Source organism: Liolophura sinensis, chromosome 7 (genome assembly GCF_032854445.1).
Source record: "Liolophura sinensis isolate JHLJ2023 chromosome 7, CUHK_Ljap_v2, whole genome shotgun sequence".
Taxonomy (NCBI): domain Eukaryota; kingdom Metazoa; phylum Mollusca; class Polyplacophora; order Chitonida; family Chitonidae; genus Liolophura; species Liolophura sinensis.
Genome location: NC_088301.1, coordinates 4407935 through 4433559, shown reverse-complemented (window position 1 = coordinate 4433559; position 25625 = coordinate 4407935). Strand labels below are relative to the sequence as shown.

The following is a 25625-nucleotide window of genomic DNA, read 5'->3' as shown; positions in this document are numbered from 1 at the left end:
AGAATGAGTTCAACAACAAAAAAAGTTTTATTAAGGACCTAGTCAATTTACCTGGGACTCATATGGCTACCTGTGTGCCCCGGGGATTCATTTCACTGAAAACCAATCAACATCACTGCTGATTGATTCACTGATTGGTGTTTTTACACTGTACTTATTATTTCACATACGATGAAACTGGGCAGAGTCCAGGGCAAACCCACTGTGGCGTGCCATCTGCAGGTTGACCACAGAGGAAGCCAGCATGATCTGGACTCACAGTGACCGTATTGCTTGGAGGCTTCTGCGTCATTGTGCTGTACACTCAGCCTTTGACCACGAAGACATCACACAGCTTTTTGTTCATGTTTGGAAAACAACCTACATGTAATCCTGAGTTGCGTTTAACAGTGAACCAAGTATTTTCAAGTGTGGAAGAAACTCAAGTGCCCGGAGTAAACCACCACTCTCTGTCCTGAGAGCGTGATCTGAGGGTGGTTTAAACAATTACCTGCACAACTAAGTAATTATTTGGTATAAAACATGATTTATTACTGTATTTACATTCTCAAGCTGAAATCACATCTTTGCTTTTTGACTGTTTGTCTTTACTTTTGTATTTTTTCTTCGCCTTGCCCAATGTCTTCCTTGGTTCTCCACTTTTCTCTGGCAGTGTAATCCAAAGTTCAGAAGAATAGCTTGGCTTCAAATTCAACACCAGAGAAGAAATCTCACATGGCTGAATGTAGTCACGATATACGTGTTCCCCCTTTATCAAATCCAGGGCAGTTTCAGGGGTCAAGGCCTCCAGCTGACCACGAGGTAACTTCAGGGTCAAGGATGTCTGATGGTTTACCTGAGGAAAGTGGAATGTGTTTAGAGTCCTTCAGACTTGCATACAAGAAAGAATGTCAATCTCAAATGGAAGATCGGAATGTGACAAATACCTACAAATAGGCATCAATGTCTTCATTCACTCATTCCGTAACAGACTGGGAAATACTGGGCAGAAATACAGAAACACAGGTTTAAAAAGCATGTATAAACAGGGTGAATAAATCCACAGTCTGTGCAACAACACAGCAAGAATTTGTTGACAGAAAGAAGACAGAGAATTACCCACATAAACACATCTATGTTACACAAAATGATTTTTTTCATACAGTAATGACAAAAATTTGTAATTGTCATTTATGTGTCGTGTATTTATCACTAATGCATTATAAATTTGCATTTCAAGTCGAGCCCATGCTGGCTTCCACTCTGGTCGTATGTGGAGGGTGTTTCAGCAGCCTGGGGATAGTTGTGGGTTTCCCTCAGACGGAGAGCTTGGTCCATCCCCTCCCACCCCACCATAAGGCTGGCCGTCGTTGTATGTAAAGTGAAATATTCTGAATAGAACATAAAACATCAATCAAATAAATCAAATAAATACATAAAGTAATGTGTTAGTCTCCAGGAACTTTTCTCCTAGATCAAAGCCTCCTTGCCCACCTTTACACTGAATGGGAGTCTGTAGTCTAGGTCTACCTCTGGCCAGTTCTGTTCTAACACACCCTTGTCCTGAACAAAAATAGTAAAGAACAATTTTAATGAAGGTAGTCCACTACATTTGACCCAAAACACACAGATTATTTAAAAAATTTGTTAAGTGTTAGCATTTATCATGAAAACAAGTAATATGGAATAAAACATAGGGGCCACTGAAATACTTTTTTTGTCTAATGAGCATTTAAAATGTCTTCATGTTGGCAAAATGTGTGCTACTTGCATGGTATATTACATATCACAAAGTTATATTACTACACATCACAAAGTTATATTACTACATATCACAAAGTTATATTACTACACATCACAAAGTTATATTACTACATATCACAAAGTTATATTACTACACATCACAAAGTTATATTACTACACATTACTACACATCACAAAGTGATATTACTACATATCACAAAGTTATATTACTACACATCACAAAGTTATATTACCACACATTACTACACATCACAAAGTTATATTACTACATATCACAAAGTTATATTACTACACATCACAAAGTTATATTACTACACATTACTACACATCACAAAGTTATATTACTACATATCACAAAGTTATATTACTACACATCACAAAGTTATACTACTACATATCACAAAGTTATATTACTACACATTACTACACATCACAAAGTTATATTACTACATATCACAAAGTTATATTACTACACATCACAAAGTTATATTACTACACATTACTACACATCACAAAGTTATATTACTACATATCACAAAGTTATATTACTACACATCACAAAGTTATACTACTACATATCACAAAGTTATATTACTACACATTACTACACATCACAAAGTTATATTACTACATATCACAAAGTTATATTACTACACATCACACAGTTATATTACTACATATCACAAAGTTATATTACTACACATCACAAAGTTATATTACTACACATCACAAAGATATATTACCACACATAACAAAAGTTATATTACTACACATCACAAAGTTATATTACTACATATCACAAAGATATATTACCACACATCACAAAGTTATACTACTACACATCACAAAGTTATATTACTACATATCACAAAGTTATATTACTACACATTACTACACATCACAAAGTTATATTACTACACATCACAAAGTTACATTACTACACATCACAAAGTTATATTACTACATATCACAAAGTTATATTACTACACATCACAAAGTTATATTACCACACATAACAAAGTTATATTACCACACATCACAAAGTTATATTACTACATATCACAAAATTATATTACTACATATCACAAAGTTATATTACCACACATAACAAAGTTATATTACTACATATCACAAAGTTATATTACTACACATCACACAGTTATATTATTACATATCACAAGTTATATTACTACATATAACAAAGTTATATTACTACATATCACAAGTTATATGTATATATTTTGAATTCAATTCTGATGCTCAGAATGATTTCAAAATTTGCTTATTTATAAAAATCCATGTCTGGATGAAAAATATCAAATAAAACACGTGGGTCATCGAGCTACATTTTTTGTCTTATATGAGTGCAAAATGCCTTTATGTTAATGTAATGGCGCACCTACAGAAGTATGAAGTGGAACATATTGTGCGCCATTTTGGTGACGCTGAACATTTCACTGAAGAGTTAAAAGCTTGACCCCATAGCGAGCAGAGCGTGAATGTAATCGGGCAAATTGCAAATGTGAGAATATCTGCGCAGAGGCCATGGATTTGAACTGCCGCCAGCTACTTTACCTGAACCACCTGTAATCTGACTGTTATCTACTGACAAGGTGAACACTCTTGAAGACAGTTTAACCATCTAAACCAAGACGACCACATTGACTTTGTACACAAATTGTCTTTATTAAGCCTTCTTCTTTTGTCATAAATTAAGATGTATTTTAATCTTTCTCCACGCGGGGCAACTACATTCTGTCAGGTTCTCACCAGGATTTAAAACCAATAAACTTAATTTGAAGAATGAAGAAGGTCAGATCAATGGTCAAGGGCAAGTCGTCTTTCAGTAATACTCATCCATTCACCCACAATCTGTAAAAACACAAAGCCACAAAGCACTTACCCAGTGATAAAGACTTGATAATGATGGAACACTGGTTAACCTGCTCCACAGTTCTGAGGCAAAGCTTGGAGAGAAAGGGGAGAGCACTATGATGAGATCTGCCAATGCCTGTTCATAGAGGGTGCTCTGTACCTTCAAAGCCATTGGATAGTTGTCTTTCTGTTGAAGATCAAGAAAACATAGTTTTTTACATGACTTCCAGCAACAAGATATATCCTCCCGCACATTCTGGCAAAACAACAATAATTTCTTTCTTTTACAAAAGCAAACAAAAGTACATTGTAGTTCCAGGAGTTACAAATGCCATACATGTGCCTGTCATCTTTATATCTGTGTGTTGACAACTAGAAACATAAATTCAGTATTGGACTAATTTTTAGTTCCTATGAAAACATTTTTTTTTTTTTTTATGTCCAGTGACATTGTTGCGTAACCATAACTATTTCACTTCAGGAACATACATGTACAGAAAGTATCAAAGTTATGGTAGATCATATTTTTTTTTATTTCACTTTAAACAGTATTTATTTATACATTTGATTAGAGTTTTATACAGTGCTCAAGAGTATTTCACTAAAATTATGGTGCCCTAGCACCTTAACCACTAGGCCACTCTGTAGCTTGGATATTGTTGTATTCCGTAGGTAAGTGCTGCGCTAGCACGATAACCACCAGGCCACGGAGGCCCTCACTATGAACAGTAATGTTTTATTTGTTATATTAACTTACCCTGAGATCTCTGGTGTAGCTCTGTAGCTTGGATATTGCTGTATTCAGAAGATACGTAGTATTGAGATGGAAAGACACCTGTGAATATAAAATATGTGTGCTCCATAACACACCAAAAGGCAGACATATTTAGTAACATCAAAAAAAAGTTGTCACAAAAAGTCTGATAATTTCTGGCAAACAAAGATAAAATACATATCAGAACTATTCTTGATTCTATAGTAACAGTTTTATAGATCTTACTAAATAATGAATCTAAAATAAGTAATTATTCTACGTTTCTTAAAAAAAAATATGGGCCAGACAAAAAGAAAATAAAAACCAAAACAAAAAACAAAAGAAACAAACCTGTTAATGCTTACCTCCTTAATGTGATAATTCCTACTGTCGAAGATGTCCTCTTCAAACTTCAGCAGATCAGTTTTCTCTGCAGAGTTTTCTCCCCTATGCTGGCAATGTTCTATATATTCATTCATCAGTGTCCAGATCTTCCTCTGCCAGTTGAGGATTCCAACAAATGCTGTGCAAAATACACACTTAGACATTTATATCACACACATGGACAAAAACAGAAACACTTTCACTTTATTTAAATAGATGCCAAGACTCATCTAATTTAAAGGATACATGAAACGCATTGGTTTTATTTCTTAATGTGCAGCTTAGGACATGTAATAAGATATAACAGTACAGAAAAATTTCCGCCTTCGTTTTGAGGGGTAAAGATAGCTTCAAAGTGCAGTTTTCAATGATGATCACTGTTAAAAAGACCTCTGTAGGAGGACAGACCGAATAGGGTTGGGGTAGGGGGTGTTGGTTTGGGAGGAGGATGGGGGGGAGGGGGGGGGGGTGCTTAGCCTGCCCGGTAAAGCCAGGCAGTGTCTGAGCACGTAACCTTTCCCAAACAGTACATAGTACATACAGCTGACAGCCAGTCGACATCAAATCATGTGCAGCCGTGTATACAGTGAATAGAGCTCTGTATGCCATAGCTCAGAGCATTCCTATCTGGTCATTTGGGGAAAAGTTGGATGGCTTCGTTTTCCTTGTTCATTCTTGTTGAAATATCCTATCAAGTCGAAATTTGAAGAAACTGATGTGTGAAACCATCCCACTTTTTTGGAAAAACTAAAACTAGCACAACAAACCACTTTTGAATGTTGGGAAATATGTATGAATAAATGTGTTGTTTGCTTGAACTAAGAAAATCTTAGAATTGGTCACTATAGTGACCACAGTTCACTGGGCTGGACGCACATTGGGGTTCCCCTTGCTCCGATCAAGGTCAATAATGATGTAATTTCCAAAAAAAACCTGACCCTCTACGGAAAATATGAATAAAATAGAGGGGTAATTAACAGGTGTAAAAAATACCCCAAACATGAAAGTTAAAAAAAAAAATTGGGGTATAATTTTCTTTCTGTTTCCCATCAACACGGCCATGTGAACTCACCCTGAGGGGACCAATGTCTGTCAGATTTGGGGGCAACATTTGACAGGATACAAAGTCGGGTAGTGTCACAGCCAAACTCCTTCAGCACATCCTACAACAGGCAGGGACATTCTACAATACTAACAATCATCACACCTGTAAACAATCATCGCACCTATGAACAACCTTCACAACTGTAAACAATCATCGCACCTGTAAACAATCACATCTGTAGGCCTACACAATAATCACACCTGTAAACAATCATCACACTTGTAAACAATCATTGCACCTGTAAACAATCTTTGCACCTGTAAACAATCATCCCACCTATGAACATCTTCACAACTGTAACCAATCTTCACAACTGTAAACAATCACCGCACCTGTGAACAATAATCACATCTGTAAACAAGCATGACACCTGTCAACAATCATCACACTTGCAAACATTCATCACACCTGTAAACAACATTCACTCCTATAAACAATCAGTACACCTATAAACAACCAGCACACCTATAAATAATCATACCTGAGGATCGACTCCGTTGTATTTAGACTTGGACATCTTTTCCCACTGTACCACCACAGGAGCTCCTGTACCCTTCTCTGTGACAGACTCCCCTGAGCAAAAACAAGATTACTCTTGTCGCAGAAACACTCCTCAACATGCTGAAAAAAGGAACTTACCAACCATTCCCCATGTGGCTTATAGCAGACTACCAAAAATCCCCCATGTGGCTTATAACAGGCTACCAACCATCCCCCATGTGGCTTATAACAGGCTACCAACCATCCTCCATGTGGCTTATAACAGGCTACCAACCATTCCCCATGTGGCTTATAACAGGCTACCAACCATCCCCCATGTGGTCTATAACAGGCTACCAACCATCCCCCATGTGGTCTATAACAGGCTACCAACCATTCCCCTTGTGGCTTATATTAGGCTACCAGCTATCCCCCATGTGGCTTATAGCAGGCTACCAACCATCCCCCATGTGGCTTATAGCAGGCTACCAACCATTCCCCTTGTGGCTTATATCAGGCTACCAACCATCCCCCATGTGGTCTATAACAGGCTACCAACCATTCCCCTTGTGGCTTATATTAGGCTACCAGCTATCCCCCATGTGGCTTATAGCAGGCTACCAACCATCCCTCATGTGGCTTATATCAGGCTACCAGCCATTCCCCATGTGGTTTATATCAGGTTACCAACAATTCCCCATGATCAGGACACATCCACAATTTGTGACTAATGACCAAATTGTTTTAAAGTTTAATACATGTACTGAGATAAAGAGAAAACATGCCTTGAAATCATAATCAAAAACCTAAACTACAATAGGGATCAAAACATGCCGGTGAAACTTTCTGGTTCAGGGGTAAAATGGGTAAAACTCAGGTTTTTGGCTATCACTTTAACATGAGTGAGACAACTGTAAAACAGAAAAGGAATCTTGCCCACATAAATACTCAAAATTTTGTGACTGTCTTCAGACCTTCCTGAATTTAATTTTCTTACACCTGAGTTTACATTTCCACCTTGTGATGTGTTTTTGGGTGAATTTCTACCCTAGGTGCCTACCCTAATTCGTCAACCTTTTCAACCACCACTGTGACCCATATTGTGAAACATTTTTAGAGAAATAGGAGGTTTAGAGAAACAATCTGCACAGTTTTATGAAGCTGGCATCTGTAGTGATGCAATCAAATCATTTTTGGCATCATTTTCATAACAACTGTTTGCATAAATTCCAGCGGAAAAAGTTCTTTAGAGGTCGAAAAGGTTGATGATAAATTACTTACCCTCAATAACCACCTCATCAAGGGCGAGGTATTTGCCTGTGGACTTCACCTGATAGCTCTGTCCCATCACCATGCCCTGGGTCAGCAGACCCTTGAAGGGCTCCCGCTGGGTCACTAGCCCCAGGTCGTGCAAAAAGTGGGTGAAAAAGCGGGCAAAGTACAGGTGCAACACAGCTGGAAAATAAGTGAAGAAGAATTCAAATGAAGTCTATAAAAGTACCAACAGATAACAACATTTAGTTTAACATGTTTGTGGTCAAATATGTTCTTCTAGATGAACATGCCTTTCAAACATTATCGAATTAAAAAAGAGGAAGTCAGGGTGAGGATTTACATACATTCAATAAGAAAAGATATTTATTTGATCAGTGATTTTTTCACCCCATATTTACTGCAGGTGTAGCAGGTGACGAAGAAGGCTCAGATGAACTACTTCAGACCACCAGGCATCTGACAGAGTTTCTCACTCAAAATTACATGTGACTAAGGCAACAGATGTCACCTGCATCGTTTGTCTCAGTCAGTGGATTCGACAAACTTCTTTTTTTAACTGTCAGGAAACTGGAATTAAAATGAAGGGCAAGATGTGTCATCTAAAAATTAGCAGAGAGATTTTTGAGTGAAGACTTTTGTGTCTCAGTTACATATTCTACGCTATCTATTATGTGAACAAAATTTCAAAATGGGATCATTTTCCTACAGAAGTAGCGTGAACATAACAAAAGTCACCCTTTGGAATTTCACCTTAGATCCTCACAGTTTAATATGCACACTGTATTAACAGTGTATTAACAGACAGGGCGACCTACCATGCTCCTTGCCACCTATGTACAGATCCACGGGCATGTGCACGTTGGCTTTCTCTGGGTCAAATGGCTGCTTTGTGTTTTGTGGATCCAGGTATCGCAGAAAATACCAAGAGGAATCAACAAATGTGTCCATGGTGTCTGTCTCTCTGTGAGCAGGACCCCCGCATCTGACACAACAGACATACAACACTATAAGCATCCAACATGTACAACTGATATTTGCTGATTTATTTGATTCATGTTTTATGCTGTACTTAAGAATATTTCGCTAAAACGACGTTGGCAAGCATTATGGTGGGAAGAAACCAGAGTCCGAGAGAAACCCCCGACCATCCGCAGGTTGCTGCAAGATCTTCCCATGTACGGCCGGAGAGGAAGCCAGCATGAGCTGGACTTGAACTCACAGTGACAGCATTTGTGAGAGGTACCTGGGTCAATGCATTGCGCCAGCGTGCTAGCCACCTTAGCCACAGAGGCACCCGAAAAGCTGATACAGGACAGCTTTATGATTACTAATGTACAATATGACACCCACCCATCTCCCACCTACCAGTGTCTTACCTGGGACAGGAAGTCTGTTTCCAGAACTCGGCCTCGCTCAAGGGCTTTGCTGTGTTACCAGGGAAACTGGAAACATCTGGTAATGTGACAGGTAAGTCAGCCTCTGGTACTGGCACAGCCTGATGAAGAGAAAGATTGACGACTGATTATAACTTTTCAACAGATTACAAGGGCCCTCCGCTGGCTCAGTAGTTAGCGCACTAGTGTGGCGTAATGACCCAGGAGCCTCTCACCAATGCAGTCACTGTGAGTTCAAGTCCATCTCGCGCTGGCTTCCTTTCCAGCTGGGAAGGTCTGTCAGCAACCTGCGGATGGTTATGGGTTTCTTCCAGGCTCTGCTCGGTTTCCTCCCACCATTATGCTGGCCACCGTCGTATAATGAAATATTGTGACACAAGTGACTGATTGGCACTAGCATCACTGGTGGATGATTGGCACTAGTGCCACTGATGGTTGATTGCCACTAGTGCCACTGATGGTTGATTGCCACTAGTGCCACTGATGGTTGATTGCCACTAGTGCCACTGATGGTTGATTGCCACTAGTGCCACTGATGGTTGATTGCCACTAGCACCAACTGGTGGTGATTGCCACTAGCACCACTGGTGGTTGATTGCCACTAGCACCACTGGTGATTGATTGCCCCTAGTGCCACTGGTGGTTGATAAATTTCCGTGAATGAGGAGACGCCATATTGTTTAACCCCACTGAGGCCGAGTCCAAATTTCATCAACAATGGATTTTATCATGCAATGTCTGCAGTGTAAAAACACATCAGTCTCTATCATGATGTCTCAATGGCTTTAATGTGATGTGATGAGCTTGGAAAGGAACAACTGACATCATTGAACTGGAGTCAAGGTTCTGGTGGCAGGTGTTTACCCCACCCAGCCATCTCTGGCTACATTAGACTCCTGCCTGTGGGCGTGCAACTGTTTTCCCCCAAGATGAATCAGTTGTTGTTTCACTCAGTGGCTTTGTAAACCAATTAATCACCCAAATGCGAGCTCTTTCATTTAAGTTTGAAAATCGGTGTAAAAAATGACGAGTTGTGACACAAGAGACTGATGTGTATCCAGTCACCTGGTCGTCAATTAGTCCAAAAAATACAGTAGTTTTATTTCATTGTTGATTTGTGTCACACTTGTATCAGATGTGTTTAATTCATGAATAAAAAACCTCAGGCGTGCTGATGGAAAGCCACAATGTCTTCCTTATACATGTACATGTCTGTACCAGTATACCACATGTTTTAAATGATGAAGATACTGGAGGCTTAGCACTACATACACTATCAATGTAAGCATCTCATGTACATCTGACAACATGGCAGTGATAGGAGCTGGATTAAATGGAGCAAGCCCATGGATATGACCTTTAATCCCTCCACCTACTCAACCTTTAAAGTCTATCTTAACTTTATGCTCAATACAACTACTGACAGCCATGCAGGAACTACCACACATTGTCTTAAATCAACTCTCAATTTAACAGCTAATTTTCTAAAAAAAAAAAAAAAAAGCTTACTTGACATTTTGGACAATGGATTATGGGTATTGGTGTGCCCCAGTATCTCTGTCTTGATATCAGCCAATCATTGAGGTTAGGGCTGACCATGTGACCTCCAAATCCATGCTTCTGGGAATTGCAAATGAGAATGATTTTGGTACAAACAGCATTGATCAATATGTGATTCCAGAGTAAATAATAAAACCGCATTTCATGCGCTTCAATCCCTTAAATAAGCTGATTTCATACTGCCTTGATTAGGCACTGTAAGACATAGGGCAAAATAAACCATATCTCCGCAGAATCTTACAGACTACTGCATGCAGACAGCTCGTAAAGCACACTAAACACTAGGCTAAACTTCAGCTTCCAGTATCAGAGGTGGTAACTTACTCTGGCCTATTCTGTCACAGGCATTCACACCATGTCTGCTCTAAGTGGTGGTAACTTACTCTGGCCTATTCTGTGACTGGCATTCACACCGTGTCTGCTCTAAGTGGTGGTAACTTTCTCTGGCATGTTCTGTGACTGGCATTCTCACCATGTCTGCTCTAAGTGGTGGTAACTTATTCTGGCCTATTCTGTGACTGGCATTCACACCGTGTCTGCTCTAAGTGGTGGTAACTTACTCTGGCCTATTCTGTGACTGGCATTCACACCATGTCTGCTCTAAGTGGTGGTAACTTTCTCCGGCCTATTCTGTGACTGGCATTCACACCGTGGCTGCTCTAAGTGGTGGTAACTTACTCTGGCCTATTCTGTGACTGGCATTCACACCATGTCTGCTCTAAGTGGTGGTAACTTTCTCTGGCATGTTCTGTGACTGGCATTCACAGCATGTCTGCTCTAAGTGGTGGTAACTTACTCTGGCCTATTCCGTGACTGGCATTCACACCATGTCTGCTCTAAGTGGCGGTAACTTTCTCTGGCATGTTCTGTGACTGGCATTCACACCATGTCTGCTCTAAGTGGTGGTAACTTACTCTGGCATATTCTGTGACTGGCATTCTCACCATGTCTGCTCTAAGTGGTGGTAACGTTCTCTGGCATATTCTGTGACTGGCATTCACACCATGTCTGCTTTAAGTGGTGGTAGCTTACTCTGGCATATTCTGTGACTGGCATTCACACCATGTCTGCTCTAAGTGGTGGTAACTTACTCTGGCATATTCTGTGACTGGCATTCACACCATGTCTGCTCTAAGTGGCGGTAACTTACTCTGTCCTATTCTGTGACTGGCATTCACACCATGTCTGCTCTAAGTGGTGGTAGCTTACTCTGGCCTATTCTGTGACTGGCATTCTCACCATGTCTGCTCTAAGTGGTGGTAACGTTCTCTGCCCTATTCTGTGACTGGCATTCACACCATGTCTGCTCTAAGTGGCAGTAACTTTCTCTGGCATGTTCTGTGACTGGCATTCACACCATGTCTGCTCTAAGTGGTTGTAACTTACTCTGGCCTATTCTGTGACTGGCATTCGCATATGTCTGCTCTAAGTGGTGGCAACTTACTCTGGCATATTCTGTTATCGCCACTGCTGCCTCAGCTCGAGGTAAACCTGAAAACTAGCAACAACACAACATGTTATGAGTGAGTGAGTGCTTTGGGTTTAATGTCATACTTAACAATTTTTCAGTCATATGACAACGAAGGAATCCTTGGAGTGCATGTAATGTGTCTCCTTGTTGCAGGACAGATTTCCACAGCTCTTTTATCTAGTCCTGCTTCACTGAGACAAATTACCAAAGGCAAGTAATCTTCCCCGCCCTAGGCATTATACTGATACGGGTCAACCAGTTGTTGCACTATCCCCTCTATGCTGAACGCCAAGCAAGGAAGTTACAACTTCTTCTCTTATAACATGTTATGACATGAACAGCAAAATACTCACAAAATATAGGTGGCTCTAAGAGAACAGATACACATACACACATTTAATCCACGTGAACTTTTCCACATTTAAATGCATGCATACTTACATGAAACAATGAATCAATGCAACTAGTTTGTGCAAAACAACAATCAAGCATTTGCCAGTTTCTTTGTATGTAGCAAGAATTTACATGTATTCACTGAAAGCTGTTGGTTCTGAATGGCTGAATCATCAAGAAAGAATTACCTCCCCTGAATCTGTGATCCTCTGTTGCTCAACACTGTCACGAAGTACATCAGTGATTGGTAAATTAAATAGCCCTGCCAGTTGTTTGTCTTCTTCATTCAAACAAGCAATGCCTGTAACAGTCACATTCACAGTAACCTTTAAGAAAGAAATGTGATGTCATTGAAACAAAGCATCAACGTGCCATTGTGGTATTTTAACCATGTCAGCAACCTGCGGATGGTCATGGGTTTCCCCCGGGTTGTGCTTGGTTCTTCCACCAAAATGCTGGCCACCGCCTTAAAAGTGAAAAAAATGGAATGAAACACCAAATAAATAGTGAAGGGTGTTGTGGAGATAATGACTACGGTCCTCACAATAGTGAAGAGCTGCCAATGAGGGTGAGTAATTGTGAAATCAAGTTGAATCCTGGGCACATGATCAACTACAGAGCTTTATCACTACTTTTTCGGCCGTAATATCGTCAATCAAGGAACTAACTGATGCTGTCAAAGCACAAATTCCTCATATTTACCAACACAGTGAGGGCAGGTGTACAGTCCGTAACATGCACAAATCACCTGAGAAACTCTGAACTCTGAGTGATGAGTCACTCACCTAGGTAGGTATCATTGTTCTCCTGAAAAGTCCTGGATGAACTCACAATGACAGGAATGAGTTGTCTTGTGAATGGGTGAACGGCTTGAAGATTCAACAAAGCATCTGAGAAAAGAAACATCTGCTTATTTATTGCTGCTTAACTGTTGTGTTATAATGCCATACTCAAGAAGTATTCACTTCTACAATGGCTGCTTGTTTTATGGTGAAGGAAACTGAAGTGATCAGGGTTGATTATTTATTTGACGGTGTTTTATGCATTTTTCATTTATACAATGGCTATATGTTTTCTGGGCGGAGCAAACTGAAGTGATCAGGGTTGATGAAGCAACAACCTTTGGCAAGCTTTTAATGAAACTTGCCAACATCTGATGTAGAGGTTATATCCACACCATAATGGTAGCAGACAGGTGGTCTTCAACAGATGTTTAACAGTTCAAAAGGCCACGAGAGTGTCTTGAATGCCTTCTGTCACCGGACAAATAACCTGATGTAAGGCCATAAATGAGCTGACAGGAGCGCGATTTGAACCTCAAACTTCTCCTAAATGCGAATTAGAGAGAGTACAGCCTGCTTTTTAAGCAATCATCACATAACAGTCACATTAAATTTATTTGATAGGAGTTTGAGGTTGTACTCAAGAATTTTCCACTTACGCACTCAGGATTACTTGTGTGGGAAACTACAGTAACTTGAGTGACTCTGACACAAGTACACTAGTCAGGTGAACCTGTACCTTTACTGTCAGATTTGAAATAACATCAACATGTATAGAGTAAAGCTTGCTCAAACCATGATAAACAGGCAAAACATTTGATGGTAATGCAACTGCCCAGAGAACTTGCAACCAAGGAAAGCAACCAACATTGTTTCACATACATACTAGCTTGTAAGCTGAAGTTTTTGCCTGTGATCTTTGATTGATTTGAAACAGATTTACCAACCTTTTTTAGAACTGACATCATCTGGATTCTGTAAACAGGTCACAAAAAGCCAAATAAACATCTTAAGTTACATGGATATGGATGACTGAAACCAATATTAGTCAACTTTACTTTTAGATATTAGCTACATGTCAAAATCACAAAGATAAATTTTCCATGAACATTTATCAAACAACTGTCTTTAAATTCAAGATGAATTTTATAAATAAGATACAAATGTGTGCTTGTCCTTTTTGTTGACCTACTTTGTAATACTTTGATTGGTTGAGCCAGTGTGAGGATTTCATGGCTATGAATGTGGCTCCAAACATGGCCTCAGGATGGGGGGTGAAGACTGACAATGACTCTGAGATCTCCTCTCCTTCATGCTGAGAATACAGACAACAGCTGTCACAGGAACGACCACAACACTCTGTAGAAGTGAATACTAGTATCAAGATTAACAAGTGAAATATTTATTTATTTATTTATTTCATTGGTGCTTTACCCCGTACTCAAGAATATTTCACTTATATGACGGCGGCCAGCATTATGGTGGGAGGAAACCAGGCAGAGCCTGAGGGAAACCCACGATCATCCGCAGGTTGCTGGCAGATCTTCCCACTTACGGCCGGAGAGGAAGTCAGCATGAGGTGAGAAGTGAAATACTATATCAAGCATGATACATTTGGTTGACAATTAAAATTTGATCCAATAATTTTTAGGTAATAAGGAGAACAAACTAGAATATTAAAATAAAGGGGCATACCTGTGTCTCAAATGACAAATTTATTTATCTATTTATTTGACTGGTACTTTATGCCGTACTCAAGAATATTTCACTCATACAACGGAGGTCATCATTATGGCGGGAGCAAACTGGTCAGCTAAACCCACAACTATCTGCAGGTTGCTAGCAGACCTTCCCCCATACGACCTGAGAGGAAACCAGCATGACCTTGACTTGAACTCACAGCTACTGCATTGATGAGAGGCTCCTGGGTCATTGTACTGCCCTAGCACTCTAACCACTTGCCCATGGAGACCCTGAAGTTCTCCAAACGTCATCAAACAATTTGGATTCAATTCTCAAGACTGTACGGAAATGTACAGATTTGGTGTATGAAACCCTTGAACATTTGCTTGCTTTCTAGCTTTGTTCTAAAGTTGCAGAGTACAGGCAAAAGTAGAAGGCGGATAACAATGTGTAGATACCTGTAGGCTGAAGTCAAAGCGAGAGCCTGTGCAGTCCCCCAGCCAGTTCTTCTGTAGCTTGATGATATCCCTCCACATGGACGCATCTACACACTCCAGGCCTTCGAGTAATGACTGTCAACAGAAACAGAGTTCAAGTTTAAAAAAGTTTGTTTATTTGACTGTTGTTTTACGCCATACTCAAGAATACTTCACTTTATATACAACAAGCTGGGATGAGTGTGAATGAAACCCTGCTGGCAGGCCTTCCCACATACGACCTGAAAGAAAGCCAGCATAGACTGGACTTGAACTCACAGCGACTGCATTGATGAGAGGCTCCTGGGTCATTGTACTGCCTTAGCACTCTAACCACTTGCCCATGGAGACCCTGAAAAGGTTAATGGGTGGGGAAATGAGGCTACTCACCCAGTGCCTAACAAATCTTGTGGCATTATGCTACAGTCAAACCAGCGAGAGATGAATTCATGCAAGTGACGTAAATGGTTTATAGAATGCAATGAGACCAGTACTTTAGAGCACTGAGCCAGGCACTCCTGGCAGACACACACATTGCCCTTTTTCCATAATGAAAAAAATCTCATTTGACGTTGACTCCATATTGTACCATCACCACCAATTTGTGGTAAAGCAGAATGATTTTTAACCAACATTATGCAAGTAAAAAAAAATTTTTTTTTGCCTTTTGATCAGGTCCCACACCACTAATATCACCTTGGCATAGACTGTAGTTTTCAAGTACCACTGTCGTAAGAATCTCTTTTCAACCTTGGCCCCTGACCTCCATGACCTTCCCTCTTCATCAATCTGCTCTTCTGCCAGCACGGTCTGATCTACGGGGTCCCAGTTCACCTCAGCCTGTGAGGACAGATTGACTAAATGTTTGATTAATTGGGTGGTGACTCCTGGTGCAGTCAAAGCCTTCCCACCCAACAGACAGTAGTCTGATTTCACCTGTCAGTCTACTAGGTTTACAGGTACAATTTAGAGTGCTATTTGTAGTGAAGTAGGATCCTTGCATATAAAATTCTCATCAGAAACTCTGAATAAATCTAACCTAGGACTATTGTTTTGGGGGCTTTTTGTACATTATTGTTTTTTTACTAATAATGGCAGCCAGTATATTACAAGTGAAAAAACTGACGCAACTTTAGTAAACTACCAATTGGCAAGTTTAAACTGGCAAAGTTTTCCATGTGTACTATAACATATTGGTGGAAAATCAGACACTCCAGTGAATTTAAGATTATGTAGAACAGAAGAGTTGAGTGCCTATCGCAACCAAGGCCTTGACAACAATGTAAGCTGCAGGCCAATCTTGAATACCTCCCAGCTGGGAATGACCTCAAGTGTTCACATTTTGTCACAAACTTCTCCTTAGGTCCAGCGAGATAATGATTTCCACAAGTTTCAAGGGCAATGCTTTTCAGAATGCTTTAGCTGAAATATCTTGTGAACACTGAGCAAAAGGCTGAGTGAAAAAGTCATTTGCAGTAAACATTTTCATTTCTTGTTGAAGTCTTAGCTGACCTGTTTCTGATAAGCCAGCCCGGACTCAAACATCTTGATGAAAATCCACTGTGTCCATCTGTAATAATCCGGGTCACATGTCGCAAACTCCTGAAACATGAGATCAGCCGAATGTCTGTCAGATTTAACCAAGATGTTATGATCTATAAGTGGGTAAGCATTCTACAAGCTCTGGAAATGCCACAAACGATGGCAGAAAATCTTTTAAAATTTCCATATCTTCTTAACAGTACTTTCAATTAAAGAAGTTTTGGCATAATGATTTCTTTACAAATGGTTTTTAAGTCTTGACCAGCTCTGTTGATATATACACATATTTATTAGATTGGACTATTTTCCTCTCCAGCAGTACATGGGAAGGTCTGACAGCAATCTGTAGATGGTTCAAGGATTTTCCCCGGGCTCTGCCAGGTTTCCTCCCACCATAATGCTGGCCACCATCGTGAAATATTCCTGAGTATGGCGTAAGACACCAATCAAATAAATTAGACTTGTCTTTTGTACTTTATTCAATGTTGTTTCACTCAGATGTGGGCAATCTGGTTTACTGTTGAAGGTAAATGGATGGGACTCAGACAAATCGTCTGACAGCAGCTGCTAACAAGAATAAACAGCTGTCACAGACATACATGGATGGAGATATTTTAACATCGGTCAAAGAAATTTATCTGTCTATACTTGTGTAAATGAAGGTTTTTGCATAATCTGGGCTTGGGCTGCTGGCCTATGTCTGTACATTTGGCTGTGATGCAAGCCTGTGCTCTCATGTTTCATATTGCCATTAACAACATGACGTTATCACAACATCATCCAATGACTCTTCATTTCTTTCCGTACTTATCCTTGCGCTCTTCATAACAATATTACTATGTGTCTTACTACACATACCTTTCATTATTTGTGCTGAAGTTTCATTTTTAGCTGATTAAAGTTACTAAATTTTGCTTGATAGTGGACTTGTGTAATCTTTGATATATAATCTTTTGATATATAACCTATATTATATAACTAGGTTATTAAATGAATACTGGTTGATATGGACTTGCAAGTTCAATTAAGGGAAATGCACCACTTGTGCCCTGCAGTCACAAACATACCCTGTGCCAGTCAAACAGACACCCCAACTGCTTCAACTGCTTCTTCATGTGCTTTATGTTGCTGCAAAAGTAAAAATTGTATTTCCAAAGACAGAAACGAGAAAACTTTTAGAACATTGTAAACTACAAATACATTTGGCATTGGTTTGGTGATGTAAACTGTTTGGTAAACTTTAAAACTTACCAGAAAAATGAACACTGCAATCTGCAATCACTATTAAAGAACTCCTATTGACATCATCAGAGATTCCATTGGAGCACGTTTACAAAGTTACAGGTAAAAGACTGTCCCCAAACCCCTGCCCATTTCACCTGTAAGTCCACTGATCTGGGGCAACACCTCTGTCTCTAGCTGCATTCTCTGCAGGTAGCCCAAATCCATCCCAGCCCATGGGATGAATTACCTACAACACACAGATTTAGCCAGCCCAATAGGTGAATCGCTTATAACATACAGTTACAGTCCATTGGGTGATTCGCCTACAACATATACATTTAGTTACAGTCCACTGGGTGATTCGCCTACAACACATACATTTAGTTACAGTCCATTGGGTGATTCGCCTACAACACATACATTCAGTTACAGTCCACTGGGTGATTCGCCTACAACAAATACATTTAGTTACAGTCCATTGGGTGATTCGCCTACAACACATACATTTAGTTACAGTCCATTGGGTGATTCGCCTACAACACATACATTCAGATACAGTCCATTGAGTGATTCGCCTACAACACATACATTTAGTTACAATACGTTGGGTGATTCGCCTACAACACATACATTCAGTTACAGTCCACTGGGTGATTCGCCTACAACACATACATTTAGTTACAGTCCATTGGGTGATTCGCCTACAACACATACATTTAGTTACAGTCCATTGGGTGATTCGCCTACAACACATACATTTAGGTACAGTCCATTGGGTGATTCGCCTACAACACATACATTTAGTTACAGTACGTTGAGTGATTCGTCTACAACACATACATTTAGTTACAGTCTACTGGGTGATTCGCCTACAACACATACATTTAGTTTATAAATGCAGTCCAAAGGGAGAATTGCTACAACACACACATTTAGATACAGTCTACTGGGTGATTTGCCATAATTTAACACCCAGGTGAACTACAAGAGCAAAACACATTTCTTATGTCTTTAATTCAGTTAATACACACACAGCAGATGACCTACAGTTTGACCCTTGTTTATTTTCCACTAACTGCAGTTGGCGGCGAGATGACAGAAGTGAGTGATAATCTGCGCCACTTGCTGTGTAAATCTTCATAAAAGCTTTAATAAGTTGATAATCCAACAGAGATCATTAACAGAGAGGCTTGCAGATTTCCCAGCCAGTCAAAACTTTGTTTTTACCCATCAATTAAACTTCAAGATCAATGGACAGTTGCTACAAACCTGTAGTTTCAAAACTGCCCCATGCATGACCACATCAAGGTTAGTGTCTCACCTGTTTGCCATTAAGCCTGTGGAATCTGGCCATGACATCGCTGATGGAGTACACCCGGACATGCCCCATGTGGAGCTGACCACTGGGATAAGGGAACATGGACAGCACATAGAACTTCTCCTTCTTACTCTGCTGTATAAACATATCACAAGGCCTTAGTCCCAGCATATAAAGATATCACAAAGCCTTAGTCCCAGCATATAAAGATATCACAAAGCCTTAGTCCCAGCATATAAAGATATCACAAAGCCTTAGTCCCAGCCCATAAACATATCATACAGCCTTAGTTCCAGCTACTAAACATATCACAAGGCCTTAGTCCCAGCCCATAAACATATCACAAGGCCTTAATTTCAGCCCATAAACATATCATATAGCCTTAGTTCCAGCTCCTAAACATATCACAAGGCCTTAATTTCAGCCCATAAAGATACCACAAAGACTTAGTCCCAGCCCATAAGGATACCACAAAGCCTTAGTCCCACCCCATAAACACATCACAAGGCCTTAGTCCCAGTCAATAAACATATCACAAGGCTTTAATCCCAGTTCATGAACAGATGAACTGTGTTATTTAGCAGAACAGAAAACACACACCAATGTCTGTACTAGAATCCAAGGTAAAAAAGGCCCTAAATCCAGTCTAACTAAATCTAGTCTTCCGTGTGAGATTTTGCAAAGATGATTAGGCTAGTTTGGTCAATATCCCTGCTTGAGGACAGTGGAGTTTCCAGTCCCTGTCATGTTTATTGCCGCATAAAGCCAAATGAAGTTCTCTGAAGTTAGAGTAGGCCTACTTACACCATCCTCTGAGGGCTTTTGGTTCACAACTTCTTGCCAGTGTTGCTCTATATCCTTTGCCAATGTTGGGGAGAAGGTCTTCTCCTGTTGTAGAAAAAAGTCTCTATGACAACATATGCCAGAGGTGTAATACTGCTTTTACATACAACCATTAATTAATCTCCTGTCCTATACACTACAAGATGTCAAGCTCCACACTCTTAAGACCATGTGGTGAATTGACCCACCTCTATCTTGAATGCATGAATGAATAAGGATTAATGTTACACTGGCAGTACTTCAACCATATTCTGGCAAGAACATATCTGAGTCAAGCATGGCTATTGACAAGAGAAAGAAAATAGTCAAAATCAAAAAGAAAACAAATGGACACTTTTAAAACAAGCTAAGACAACATGAAAAGATAAAATCTGAAAGGCATATTAAATATTTTTAAACTTATCAGGACATAATATGTAATTTGCACACTTCCCATGACATAAGTTCAAACTGCTGTGTGCTGCCAAGTAACTCAAGAGGGGGTAACTCTTATTGTACTCACCCACTGTCCAGTTTGGCTAAAGATCAGGCGTCTCTCTAACCTACCCACAGCCCTGACTCTGTCAGACAAGAGCAGGTAACTCTTCAGGGGCGTTAACCAAGCCTTCAAAAGCATTCTGAATGGCAAACAAAGGAGTTATAACTTTGAACTTTGCAAAAGCCAACCCCAGCTACAATCTACATGTACAATATTAATTTATACCAGCTTGACTGTACCTGTAAATTGTACTTCATTGTGTCTTCCATGTTCTTCAGTAGAATGAAGAATGTCATTCTTAAAGGTCCTTGCATGTCCAATACTGATTTGGTTTTCAATGACAGCACTGAAATTACTGACTGCTGTCACAAGTATCCAGCTTAAATTCATGTTAATGTTTGCATGTCATATGTTGAAAGCTAACAGACTGGAGCTATGCCACTGTAAAAGTTTGTTCTAAATTACCAACAAAGGCAGACCAGTTGCCTTTAAACTTAGTTTTCAGTGATTTTGGAAATATGCCCTGTGAATATCCTACTTAAGATGGAAGCTATGCTGCAGTATTACCACAGTAAACAGGACTATAGCTACTGGTTTCCAGGGCTGGGCCTGGCATTTGAAAATGACTGATTTTAGGCAGTAAGGTTGAAAGGGCAATTTCTAAGAGCTTACTCAATACACCGTTCCACCACCATGTTCAGAAACGATCTAGTTCGCGTTATGTTCCCAGTAGTAGCTATTGTGCGAGTTTGATTGATGGTTCCTTCTACATGTTTTACTCATGGGTGAGAGTAATGATGGGGGATTTGTAAAGGTAGGGCTGATGTCATTTGGTCGGGTTTGCCTTTCACAATGAACACGAGTTCAGTTAACTGGTTACTACATACAAAAACGTAGTACTCAGCGCTGGTCAGCCATGTTTTGTATTCGAACTTTCCAGCAAGGTACCTGCTGGCTGTTCGAAAACTTCTTCCGGTGTAACCTTTCATTATGAATTAATTTGCTTTTTCTTTCTTTATTGACCTCAAATATAAGGGTACTATAGACAATGGACTTTGCTGTCATCAGCTTATCTTATGAACAGTCAGCAGGTACCTTGCCGGGACTTGGCGGACGTTTGAATTCAAGACATGGTTCAACTTGTTCGACTCAAAAGTGTAAACGGATGGATTACTGTTAAAAAATCGTTTACCAATGCTGGTCAAGACAAAAGTACACTTGAGTCAACTCGGGCTATCTCTGCATACCAAATGTAAGGTAGGGTTTAGTGAAATTGTCCATGTGGAAGCCTGGCGCTGGGCTGAGTTTCACAAAGCGTCGTACAACATTTTTTGTCTTAGATTTTTCGTATGATATATTCTACGTCACTATTACCGTACCATTGTCCTATATGTGCGATTACTGTACAATATCTTTGTGAAACTGAGTCCTGCTGGGCTCTACGTTATCGTACGTAGTGACCTGCTAGCTCAGTAACCGGGTACTGACAGTAGCCCAGCTAAATGAACATCTGTCTCAGCAAGCGGTATAGTAACCAACACAGATAGAAACATGGCTTTTACAACAGCCATGTCTTTCAAATCCATTTAGCTTGCCAATACCTTTCACAGAGTCTTAGTCTCATATCAGTGCCCGGTACTTTAATAGCTGAGAATCACACCCACAACAGCAACAGTCTCCATGACAGATGAACGATTTTCACCCATTCTGTTATTTTGCTGCTTACAGAGGTTGTTGACATTCTCTACAACACGAATAGATGTCAGAGACTTATGTGAACTTAAATATACTTCATAGTTAAAAAGTTGGCCGGTTACATTTCATTCGCGTGCGCTGACATATAGGCGAACGTTGCGCCATCTACCATAGGGCCTATTTGGCTTATCTCCCCGTGGTCAGGGTACGACGCGCAGTTGACGTTGAAACTAGTTTATAGTTCTGTTGAGTACGCACAGGATATTCCCTGAGTTGTTGTAGGAGGTCCGGTTACTTGGTGAAATTAAAGCAAAAACTACACCAGGAAGAACATCCCCCCCCCACACACACAAAAAAAAAAACAACAAGAAAAATGTACTTTAGAACAGAAACTTTCTTATTATTATTTTCATTTTATTAATATTATATCTGCGAACTGCTTTCATCATTGCCTAGTTTCACGAAATTTCAGTAAACTGCAAACATTGAGAAATCATTTTGTTTTTGTCTTACTTTAGTCCGACATGGAGTCGAAAACATACAGACTAACATCGCAGAGCACTTGAGTTGGTCAAAAAAAAAAAAACACAAGTTGCTTACGCTCAAAATCCTATGGAAGATTTGTGAATCGGGCGCAGTTCTGTATAGGAATAAAGGAATAGGAATGTGTGTAGCCGATAATTTGTCTTCGAATTCCTTCCACGTAGGTAAATATATATTTGGTTATATCATTGTCTTCAGGTGCAAAGTGTAAGTTTTGCGATAAAACATATGTTATAGAGTGTAAAGGTATTAAATACTAGTCTAAGGTATATAAGCATGTCACATGTTTACTACAGAAAACATCTCCATAAACACTTTGACCTGCCCGTTTATTGGCTTGTTACACTTAACAACACAGAGTAATGTTTTCTGGACTATTTGTTTAAAACATTTATTGATTTATTTGATTGGTGTTTTACGCCGTACATAAGAATATTTCACTTACACGACGGCGGCCAGAATTATGATTGAGGAAACCGGACAGAGCCCAGGGGAAACCCACAACCATTCAAAAGTTGATGTCAGATCTTGCTACGTACGGCCAGAGATGAAGCCAGCATGATCTGGACTTGAACTCAACACGACCGCATTGACGAGAGATTGAAAATATCCAACTCATTACTATGTAAGCTTTTCTCATTTTCACCATAATGAATACATTTCTTTAATTACTATAAGCATAGCGCATCTGAATATACACCAGGAGGTGTTTATTAGGTGTAACAGAAATGTGTTTATAAACGAAAAGCTCGTTTTTAATGTGTGGTGTTTAATGCCGAGCTCAAGAATTTTTTGACTTAAATAACGAAGGCATAAGGTTTGTGGATGGAGTGAGTGAGTGCTTGGGGCTTAACGTCGTACTTCGGTTTGTGGATGAAGAAATCAGGGGTGCCTGCATATAGGGTAAACCATAAGCTTAGAAACATCCTGATTTTACAGCTGAAGTTGCGAGAGCTGGATTCGAACACGCAACCCCATGCATGCATTGGCCAAACTATGTGGATCTGAGCCAGCGAGCGCCACAAACTAATATACGTGTACAGCAAAAAATTGCGTATTATGACTAAAATAATAAATAAGACTACGTTAAACTCTAGAAAAGAGACCAAACATAAAGACACTAACATATATTTAGAACTAAGGACTGTAATCTAGGCCAATGCTCCGTCCGATCCGATCTTTGTTTCCAGATAGGTCTTGAGTTCTTCAAGGTTCAAATCAGTTTCAGGGGCCAAAAATAATTATCGCTTGATAGCATTTTAACATACACTGATATATAAACGAACAGCTTCTTCATTTTATTGCTAAAATTTGCTTAAGCTGTGGTGAACTTTACAAACTATTGTTTTGGGTAAAAGTGCATACACGCAGGATAATAATATTGCATTTTCAACTTCGGAGTTTTATTGGGTTTTTGGGCTTGCAACATTGCCGTGATCAGGGCTCCTTGACGACATCAACGAGAAGTGAGTATAACTCATTTCACTTTTTTGTAAAAACACACAAAATATTTATGGTGCTGTGGTTATTTTGCAGAAGGATCTTACAATGAATGTCTTGGGCCACCCTTCTTCTTGTGGTGGACAGAGTGATATGCCGATGACCGGTATGCTGAACTCATATCCCACTCTTACATAAAAGCCTTCCATCCGACATCAGTATGTGTCTGCAACAACGCTGGTAGTCGGTATTTCTAACAGTGTCTGCTCAGAGGTTTGGTTGGGCCACTGAGTGTGAATCCATGTTGATCCATGGTGATACCATCCAATGGGTTGTAAGATTTACGTTTATTTATTTGATAGTTGTTTAATTCCGTGTTCAAGAATGTTTCACTTGTCAGAAGTGCACATAAATGTATAGATGCTACCATCATGTGATGGTTCGCTCACTGCATGGCACCTCTTGGGCAGAGTGGTATGCTTGAGTTCTTTGCCAAGCATACTCGGTACCAAAGCGCTATATACGTGTTATCATGGCACTTCTCCCCTCTCTCGGTCATTTTCTTCTAAAATTTTCTATCATCAAAATCCACCACGGTGTGTTTAGTCATTAGAATACAGAAGCGTGAACTCGTCCACGTCATCTCGTCCACAGACCATCTTGCGCTAGGGAATTCAGAGTTCAGAAATAGTTCATGTATGAAAAGGGTCTCTACGAATCAATGACTGGCCCGGGTTTCAGGTCACACTGGCATTATGTCAGCATATCGACCATGTCGACCATGTCTCTAAGGCAGTCTGTTGAAAACATTGTGGAGGAACAATTAGACTTCACTAAACTTATGTACTGAACATTAGACTTATGTACTGAACAGTAAACTTTTGCACTGAACAGTAAACTTGGGTAGGTTCTGTTTTTGTAATTAAGAATATTTCACCTATATACGACATCGGTCGTGCGGTCTTGTTGATATATGTTGAAGACAACAGGCATATTCGGAAAAAAAAACGGCCTCCCTATGTTAGGTACATATGCAACATATATGCTTAGAGAAAGAGAGGAAACCAGGCATAGCCCAGAGAAAACGGCTAGATGTATGATAAACGCCTCTGAAATCATCGTGCTTACCTATTCAGTCAGCAAATCACAAAAAACAGACACCGTAAG

At 39.8% G+C, this 25625-nt stretch overlaps 1 protein-coding gene across 1 annotated transcript; it reads right to left on the bottom strand.

Annotated features, from left to right (window-relative positions):
- Positions 1 to 522: 522 nt before the first annotated feature.
- LOC135469853 (probable leucine--tRNA ligase, mitochondrial) lies at positions 523 to 22603 on the bottom strand. Its single transcript, XM_064748475.1, has 25 exons — positions 22382 to 22603; positions 20805 to 20919; positions 20264 to 20347; positions 19463 to 19594; positions 18297 to 18388; positions 17985 to 18045; positions 16888 to 16977; positions 16072 to 16215; positions 15358 to 15471; positions 14409 to 14531; positions 14164 to 14191; positions 13220 to 13324; positions 12623 to 12735; positions 12015 to 12068; positions 10520 to 10630; positions 8993 to 9111; positions 8432 to 8598; positions 7623 to 7796; positions 6343 to 6434; positions 5829 to 5919; positions 4738 to 4895; positions 4376 to 4453; positions 3647 to 3805; positions 1474 to 1542; positions 523 to 835 (listed from the first exon to the last, which is right to left on the bottom strand). Exons 1-25 carry the CDS (start codon positions 22402 to 22404, stop codon positions 548 to 550), a joined length of 2784 nt encoding a protein of 927 aa, XP_064604545.1. The 5' UTR covers positions 22405 to 22603; the 3' UTR covers positions 523 to 547.
- Positions 22604 to 25625: the final 3022 nt, after the last annotated feature.